Source organism: Mercenaria mercenaria, chromosome 14, assembly GCF_021730395.1.
Source record: "Mercenaria mercenaria strain notata chromosome 14, MADL_Memer_1, whole genome shotgun sequence".
Classification (NCBI taxonomy): domain Eukaryota; kingdom Metazoa; phylum Mollusca; class Bivalvia; order Venerida; family Veneridae; genus Mercenaria; species Mercenaria mercenaria.
Window position 1 is genome coordinate 50,502,365 of NC_069374.1, and position 10,350 is coordinate 50,512,714.

General features: G+C 35.3%; 1 protein-coding gene across 1 annotated transcript; it reads right to left on the minus strand.

Annotated features, from left to right (window-relative positions):
- Positions 1-5,439: 5,439 nt before the first annotated feature.
- On the minus strand, positions 5,440-10,350 carry LOC128548494 (uncharacterized). The gene is made up of 2 exons (XM_053523463.1): positions 10,213-10,350; positions 5,440-8,741 (listed from the first exon to the last, which is right to left on the minus strand). Exons 1-2 carry the CDS (start codon positions 10,312-10,314, stop codon positions 8,427-8,429), a joined length of 417 nt encoding a protein of 138 aa, XP_053379438.1. The 5' UTR covers positions 10,315-10,350; the 3' UTR covers positions 5,440-8,426.

The window sequence follows — 10,350 nt, forward strand, 5'->3', positions numbered from 1 at the left end:
TTTTCACATGAAAACTTGTAGTATAACTGTATATTACCTGTATTTCAAGTATGACTTTCATGAAGTTTTTATGAGTGAAAAGGTATGCCACTAGGTCGGGGTGAATCTTTAAAGACTCACATCGACCTAGTGGCATACCTTTTTCGCTGAAAATCATTCTTATGATACAACTATACTACAAGTTTTCACGTGGAAAATTAGGCCCTTCCTGAATAAAGGTATTTTCACAACCTAAAGTGCAAACTTATTCAGTCAATCTCTTTTCAGCATAGTTTTAAGAATATAGATGAATATGTCTCACACTGTAGGAACAAAATGTGATTAAAATGTAACTAAATACACCGACGTTAATTCAATAAAACGTTAAGACATTAAACAAATTGTCTTGGCCTTATATATGTTACTATCAATTTGTAACTATTGTCCAATTTATTTGACCTGTCAAAAAAATGGACCCGGCTTTTATTATATTCTGTTCGAGCCTATATAAAATTAACATGAAAGCCGGGAACATGTTTTGACAAGTCAATTAAATAGCACAATACATGCTTGTAATTTCTCATTTCTCCATGCAAAGCATGTCTAAAAATTATCATCATGGAAACACAAAAGAATACAATTATTTTGTGGTGCCGCTTTCAAGCACACAACAATGCTGTGATATGTACGTAAGCTATGTTTAAGTATTATATATTTCAAGTTGAGTTTAAGTAAAATCGAGTTTAAATTAACAAGTTATAAGTGGTATGAAAATGCACATTTCAAACTATTTTTGATCTTTTCACCTTTAACACCCCCCCCCCCCCCCCCCCCACCCCCCACGACCATACCTTTAAGATATTGACATATTGCTAGATATTTTGCACTGTATTATTTTAGAATAATAGGATTTGACCTAAACTGGAAGGTGATCGAAAAAGACATTTTTAGACGTCTGTGACCTCTCCTGAATTTAACCTTAATGACCTCACCTGAACTGACCTTTATGTGGTGACATTTAAGGTTTGAATAAGTCTAGACTATCGGCAACAAAGTGCAAAGTGCAAGAGAATGCAATATCTTACAGTCATTTCGATTTTATATTAAGCACTTGTTGTAAAAAAAGTAATTATATGTTATTTTATTTTGCATAAATTTTGTTTAGAAGGGGCAGCAACAGCAAAGGAAGAAAATGCACTATTATTCTGTCCGAGTCATTAGCGCAAATTTGCTACTTGAAATTAAAAATAAAGTTTCCAGTGATAACAAAAATATATTTTCTTTCTACGGTGGCATACAGGGGACATAGGAAATATTTTATTTATCACGTGCGCACGTGTTAGCTAACACGTGTGCGAACGTGTAATTAATAAGTGGTAGCTTACACGTGCGGACGTGATAAATAAAATATTTCTAAAGCGAACATGAAAGCTATCACGTTCGAACGTGCCGAACGTGTTAACAACCACGCGCGAATGTGATAGCTAACACGTGGGAACGTGATAGTTATCACGTGCGCACATGTTAATTAACACGTTCGCTCGTGTTAGCTAACACGTGCGCACATGATTATATAAGTATTTCCTATGTCCTCTCTATGCCACCGTATCTTTCTCTTGTACCTAAAAAGAAAAATTGTATTTAAGATATCTAGAAAAATGCCTGAATTTTCATTTTATACAGATAACATTTTCTATACATCTTAGCTAAATTCACTCTTCAGTCCTCTATAAATGAAACCGACCTTGATTTCCGGACACACCATTCAATTGATTGTGGTCTAGACATTATGAGCAGTCTTCTGGAGGATTCGCCATATGGGTAACCGATGGTGACTATAAATAAGCTTACAACAAATATGATATTAGATAATGTACCACGTTATAGTATATTCTGGACTGGCTGAAAGGAGTCCATTTGGCCGAAATGCAGTTGGCAATCTGCCGATGGTTTTAGAAAACACCTCTGGATCCATGGATAATGCGGCAGTATATTTCCCCAGGCTAACTGTTATTTTTTGTTGAGTTCAACATCGATCTGACACAATTATTGGTCATATTATATGTCGACATTCCAGCTTTAATGTTAGAAAAAGACCCCAGGTGCCAATCCGTTCATTATTTCATCACGCGCGGGAACCAGGATAGAAAAATCGACCTCCGTAGGCCAGCTGGATGGCTGCGGCTCGAATGCCCAGTGGGAGGCTCGAATCCACACCGGCGAGGGGCAAGTGACCATAACATCTCGGCCACGGAGGCCCCTTCTTGGTAACTTATGACATGTGCCATTCTTTGTTTTCTTCTACTTACCACACTTCCTATCTTTGACGATTATGTGTAGGTATTCCTCGAGTGTTTATATCTCTGTCATCAATACGCTAAAAGATCTGCATAGGTCTGAAATATAATGCTTAAAGCGGCTTCATGACGGCCTCTTGCAGAATAGACTTCCATTGACGTTTCATCATTAATCCAGAACAAGCTCACCTGAATTGATAAATAGCCCGTGGTAAAACTCTCTGTTACACAACAAGTTATGCTATATACTGTATCTTCCGTAGTGACTTTTAGCTTTTCATCTGCGAGGATCTGGCACACAAGAGAGCCAATATGACCCTAGGTGGCTCACCTGAGAAACCCACCATAACGGTGGTAACTAGTTTGACCTAGTGATTTTATGGAAACAAAGATTTTGACAAATTTTCATGAAGATTGGACCAAAAATTTGGTCTCCGGAGGTTAAACAAGTTTTTTTTTTCTTATAAATGACCTAGTTACCCAGTTTTTGACACCAGATAACATATATTCGAACTTGACCTAGATTTTATCAAGGCAATCATTCTGATTACATTTCATGAAGATCAATTGAAAACTACAGTCTCTTTCGCATACAGGTCTTTTCTTTGATTTGACCTAATGACCTACTTTTTGACCTCAGGTGACCCATATTCAAATTCGACCTAGACTTCATCAAGGGAATCATTCTGATTCAATTTCATGAAGACCAAATGAAAAATACAGCATCTATAGCATACACAAGGTTTTTCTTTGATTTGACCTAGTGACCTTGTTTTTAACATCAGGTAACCCATATTCAAACTCGACCTAGATTTCATCAAGACAATCATTCTGACCTAAAATCTTATGACGATCAATTGAAACAAACATCCTCTATGGCATACAATTGGTTTTTCTTTGATTTGACCTAGTGACCTAGTTTTGGACCTCAGATGACCCGTATTCAAACTTAGCTAGACTTCATAAAGGCAATCATTTTGACCAAATTTCTTGAAGACCAATTAAAAAATACAGTCTCTATATCATACACAAGGTTTTTCTTTGATTTGACATAGTGACCTAGTTTTTTACCTCCGATGACCATAATCTGACCTAGATTTCATCAAGGCAATCATTCTGATATAAAATGTTATGAAGATCAATTGAAAACTTCAGTCTCCACGGCATATACAGGTTTTATTATATTTGAATTATAGTCTGTATTGACCTAGTTTTAACTCCAGATAACTTATATTCTAACATAACCTAGATTCTTTCAAGGCAATCAACCAAATTGAAAAATAAATCTTCTATAGCATACACAATGTTTTTTCTTTGATTTGACCTAGTGATCTAGTTTTTGACCCGAGATGACCCATATTCGAATTAAGCCTGACTTTCATTAACACAATCATTTTGACAGAATTTCATCAGGATCAATTGAAACAAACAGCCTCTATCGCATACACAATGATTTTCTTTGATTAAACGTAGTGACCGACCTTTTTACCCCAGATGACCCATATTCAAACTTGACTTAGATTTTGTCCAAATCTTATTCTTCTTCTCTTATACTCTAATTCTGACTAAATTTCATGAAAATCAGTTGAAAAATACAGCCTCTATCACATACACAAGGTTTTTCTTTGATTTGACCTAGTGTCCTAGCTTTCGACCCCAGATGGCCCATTTTTGGATTTGGCCTAGATTTAATCAAGGTATTTAATCTTACAAAATTCCATGAATTTCAGTTGAAAAATACAGTCTCTATTGCATGTACGAGGTTTTTCTTTGATTTTGAACCCAGCTGACCCATTTTCGAACTTTGCCTAGATTTTGTTGAAGTTATCATTCTTACAAAACTTACAAAATTACAGCCTCTTACGCATAAACCGCCTCGAAAGCTTTGTGGTAGAGCGTCCGCTTCGAGTGCGGGTGGTTGTGGGTTCGATCCTCGGCCGTGTCATATCAAAGACGTGAAAAATGGTACCAGTAGCTCCCTTGCTTGGTGCTCAACATTAAAAGGGAAACTGGCCTCTTCTCTCATACCATCATGGCGATGGATTCCGTCAGGATTGAGGTGTCGAAAGTGATTAATATAAATTTTAGAACTTCCTTCACAGTTGGCTTAAAATTGCCTAGTAGACCTCAAAATTTGTTCAAATCATGACCCCCGGGTTCAAAATTGAACCCCGCCTGAGGGGTCACTTGATTTTACATAGAAAATCTTCAAAATTTTTCTAAAAATAAACCAGAAGGCCTAGAGCTTAGATGTTTCACATGTAGCATTGCCTTGTAGACCTCCACAATATTTATTCAAACATGACCCCCGGGGTCAAAATTGACCACGCCCTATGGGTCACTTGATTTAACATAGGAAAATCTTCAAATTGTTTCTATAAATAAACCAGAAGGCCTAGATCTTAGATATTTGACATGTAGCGTTGCCTAGTAGACTTCTACAATTTATTTAACTCATGACCCCCGGGGTCAAATTGACCCCGCCTCATGGGGTTTCTTGATTGTACATAGAAAAATCTTCAAAATTTTCTAAAAATAAACCAGAAGGCATAGAGCTTAGATATTTGACATGTAGCATGACCTAGTAGACCTCTATAAAATTTGTTTAAATCTTGACCCCCAGGGTCAAATTGACCCCGCCCCAGGGGTTACTTGATTGTACAAAAGGAAATCTTCTTAAATTTGCTAAAAATAAACCAGAAGGCCTAAATCTTAGATATTTGATATGTAACATTGCCTAGTAGACTTTTACAAACTGTGTTCAAATCATGATACCCGAGGTAAAATTGGCCGAGCCCCAGGGGATACTTGATTGTACATCGGAAAATCTTCCAAAAATTTGGTAGAGGTCCACTAGACAATGCTTCACACCAAATATCTAACCTCTAGGGCTTCTGATTTTTGAAAAGAAGATTTTTAAAGTTTTTCCTTTCGGTTGCCATGGCAATTCAATTCTTTGAACTACTTTTGTAGAGCTTCACCCAAGGATCATTCCTTTGAAGTTTAGATAAAATTGGCCTAGCGGTTTATGAGGATATGTCGTTTAAAACAAAAGTTTACTGACGGACGCCGGACGCCCGACGGTGAGTGATCAGAATAGCTCACCCTCAGGTGAGCTAAGAATACGATGGGAGAGTATTTCAAAAACAAAAGACACATACTATTCTACATTAAACACACTTTATTCCTGGTTTGAATTGAGGAGTACACAGTGTAACTCATAATGGATAATAACGAAACTAAAAGAAATTTTATCAGAAAGAAAATACAAAGGGGCGGCTTTCTATGACTTTCTAAAAATAGATAAAATGTAAAAAATATATAGATAGTTTCTAATCAGAACTGTGAGACAAGTTTGCTTCCAAGTCAAAATAGGCTGCAAAGTTTGAAAGAGAAAAAACAATATATAAGATACAAAAAAGACAATTACTAAAACCTAAGAGCATTGTTTTTTTAATTAGTGATCCACACGAACACACCAAACTTTGTAAATATATGGGTGGGGTAATATTGTACTTCTACACAATTACCGATAAAATCTTTTTAAAAAAGTATATCATCAGTATAAGGCAGTTCGCTTAAAATCTTATTAACTTTCATACATATAGATCTAGCTTCAAATAAATAAATCCCTGAGGTGTCCGGTAAATGATTTCTATAAAACTTGTGTCTAATTCTTTAAACAATATTCATAAAGCAATTAGGGCTTTTTTATTTCAATTTGTGAACAATTACGGGAAATCTTCGGAAGGTCATGCCGTCAAAACTTATATCATATTTCTGCTCAGATCAGTAAATGTGTATGCAATACCGTATATCAAAGAAAACAACAGTGCTAATTCTGATGCAATCACATCTACATTTACTATATATTAAAGATGGCCAGTCTTGTGACTAGGCAATAAGTATTCCAGTCAAATCATACAATTATAAAACACTCAGTTACACATTATCCAACCCTGCCAGTCTAAAATTGAATTCAAGTACCTAAAACAACACAACATACAGTTTAAACTTTGACATAAACAGTAAAAACAAAAATTGTTTTTTTTAATATAAGAAACATACAATTAGCACACTATCAGTACACTGTATAAAAAATAAATATTTCTTTTAAATCAAACACGGTTATATATATACAGTGCAACATCTACAGAGCGGCCCTCTCTACAACCTACAACAAAAACCTCTCCACAACAGCATCATCAAAATTTCCCATAGCTGAAATTTACTATCAATTTAACCTCTATAGAAAAACAACCTCTCAACTGAGGTCAATATCTGCGTCTCCCAAAGAGTGTTGCTCGCTTATTTTGTTCCCCTTTTTGTATCATGGCAGCCATTTTTTGGACGGAATATCAGCATGAGAACTATTCTGAATCAGTGGGTTGGAATGAACATAAAGCACACGGGCAAAAAAAGTCTAGGTCAATGGGATGCTTTGCTGTCTAGTAAAATACTGTAGCTGGACCTATAGCTCATCTTGTCTACAACTTTCCACTATATTCAGCAATATAAATTTTGTAAATGATCAATGCAAAACTTATATCATCTTATTGCATAAAAAAGCTTTTTAGCTTCAATACCTTAATTTGATTATTAGAAATTCTACTTATTAAGCATTCGTCAGCAATCTAATGTTAAACAGAAATACTGAGACTTTGCTAAGTTTGAAGACCAGTATAACAATGCAGCTTTGCTTGCCATTGGTTAATTTCAAACATCATGCAAAGGATCAGCCAATCAGATGGTATATCATGTTTGACTGGTCTCCAGAACTTTGACCCCTTAGACATTTACTTGGGAACAAAAATTTAAATTCTTCAGTCTTTCATTGGCAAAGAACTGACCTCACCAGGAAGATCGTATTTGTGCCAATAATTATCTCAAGATGATTTTACCAAGGCCATTAACTCTGTATTAACAGGTGGTTGTAATAAATTCAATGTGCATTATACAGAAGCAAAGAAAATAAAAACAATTTTTAACTCCATATCACAGTTTATATGATTATCACATTCAGATTAATGCATGACATTGCAAAACTGTTATGTTTGTGAAACATTTATCCACTTTTTGGTCATTATACAAGTTTGTATCTCCGACAGGCTGCATGTGTGCAATAAATAAATGTGACACAAGCAAGTTTCATTTTTGCAACTATATATATTACATTTTGCCATTTTCAAAGATACATTTGCAAACCAGACAGCAGAACAAATTAGGTCTAAGTCAGTTATTTGATATAGACCAGATAACATGGAAATATTGGGCCAATGATGTATTCTTCTGCTATTTTGGCAATCTCTGAATGAAGATTTTTATTGAAATTCCATCTTTTTCAAAACTACAAAAACTTTATAATAAACAATTCATGTAATATGAAGATAATAAATTTATAACTTATTGCTACAAGAGTCTTATGATAGAAATTGTCTTTGCTTAAAAGAAAAACACTAACTACTTTTGTATCACTGCAGCATCAAAACCAAACATTATATCACATATATGCTTGTAAAATATTAAAATAACAAATGTAGGTAAAATTGTATAGAAGCAATAATCAAAATTTGCTTTTGTGACTTAGTACACACGAAATCACAGACTGATAAAACGGGCAGTAATTAGCGGCTAGCTTACAGTTCGCTTCCTTTGTCTGGATGAAAAGGTAGTGAATAAAATAGAACAAACACCTAATTCTACAACAAAATCAAAAATATCTCAATCAAGTGAGTTTCAAATGTGTATCAAATATATTCCTTTGTGTGAATTTGAAATATGACTTAGCCATAAAACGTAACAATATGAATTTTTGTTGTTGTGGAGATAAAACAAGTTAAATAACGCAGTTGTTTTTTGGTTTCCATACTTTGTAATATAAATTATGAAAGATTTATATCTACTGTAACAGTTCCTTTTCATTTGATTTACTATGACTTAAATAAGACTTCACGGAAATTAATGAAATTTGATTTAAAGTTCTATATAAACAATCATTGTTGTGATCCCAGTTGCAACTGAAACGACAAAAGTATGTTGAGATTTGTAGGGGAACTGTTTTATCTTTCCTAAATAAATATACAGCATTTCTACAATAAAATAAGTCTCTCATTGTTGAACTTAATGAATGTTAGACATTGTATTTTCAATTCATTTACGCCTAGACATTCGACTGCCCGTGCGTCCAAATGGAGACTGAGCCCCAAAACCAGGCGGGTGTGTGGACTGTGTACGCATTGTTGATCTTCGGCGAATTTGTGTTCTTGCTGGATAACTGTGCACATCTGAAAGATCGTCAATTTTACGCGTTTCGATGTCCAGAAGTTTTCTATCCAGACAGGGATCGCGATCTACAGCTGTAAGCGAACGAATGTCACAGATTTCATCGCCAGTACGGGCACTTCTCTGAATGTACTGCTGACGTTTACTCACCCAATACGCATGCTGGTCTTTCAAAGTTGCAATCTGAAACATGAAAATATTTTTAGAACCACTTAAACTAGATGCCCACGGGCAATATATCGAGCCCGCCAGCTGTCAGAAGGACTGGGAGTTGTACATGACACTCCTTGTCTAATTGAGGCAAACATTTATGCAAAAAAAGAAACTGCAAAAAGTTTCAATATAAGTTATTAAAGTAACAACAAAGGAACGTAAATCTTAAAAAAGATAAAAACAAATATAAAAGATAATTCTAAGTCCATACAAAAAATCCGTAGCAGAGATAGGTCAAAATAAACTTGAAAATTGGATGTAACATGCATGTTGTACTACAAAAAAAGTGGTCTTGATTTTTCTCTACGACCAGTAAAAAAAGTTGCAAATGTAAGCTATTTATAGTAACAACAAAAGGAAGTAATTCTAGGATCTTATGCATGACACTCCGTCGCATGATGATGAACAATTGTGCCAAGTAACATCTAAATCCCTCTATGCATCAAAAAGAAATGCTCCAGACAAAGTCATTCCTGTATCTGACTTTTCACCTCTGAGTGTGACCTTGACCTTAGACCTAAGGGTCTGGATCTTCCGCATGGTACTCCGTCTCATAGTGGTGAACATTTTTGCCAAGTTATATTAAAATCCCTCAAAAAGAAATGCTCCGGACAAAGTTGTCATTCTTGTATCCTTTGATCTCTAAGTGTGACCTTGACCTTAGACCTAGGGACCCGGGTCTTAACATGACACTCCCACTCATGATGGTGAACAATTGTGCCAAGTTACATCAAAATCCCTCCATGCATGAAGAAGAAATGCTACGGACAAAATCAATTTCTGAATTTGACTTTTGACCTGTAAATGTGACCTTAGCCTTTGAGATAGGAACTTTGGATTTGCACATGACACTCCGTCACACTGAGAGTAGCATTCATACCAAATATAAACAACATTGCTCCATTCATGTCCTAGTTATGGTCCGGACAAACAAATCCGGACGGGCGGACGCACGCACGCACGCACGCACATACATCGAACAGACATTTGGACAACTATGCAAGCGGGCTCGCCTAAAATGAAGGATAAGACAGTGGAATAATGCAGTATAACTTCACTTACAATGTTTATAAATATTATGCCCGCCACAGGTTCAAAACAGGTTCTGAATATTTTTATTCACATGGATAAAACCAAGCTTCATTGATGAAAAGATTGCACTAAGAATGATTTAAATGAAATGTTTTAAAGCTACCATAAAATAGCACATCATTTAGCAATTTGCCATCTATTCTACCATATGCATGTCTTTCTGTGATAATGCAATGATTTCTACATACTTATGGAATGCTGAGTTTCCCTGTGTCATCGGCATTCATGGACAGATCGCATAATAAAATTGGATTATTAGTATATTTCCTTTAAAATCTATCGATAAAAATATTCTCAGAATTTTAAAAATCAAGTTTTTTTGACAATTTTTTTAAAAGAAATATCTTACCGTTTCTTCCATGCTCTTGACTGTCTGCCTATGGGCAAGTTCCAAGGAACCAATCAAATGTTTTGTCTGCATCTGTGCCTGTCGTAGAAGATCAGTATCCATCTCGGTCTCGACATAGTGATAATTTGTAAGGCCAGT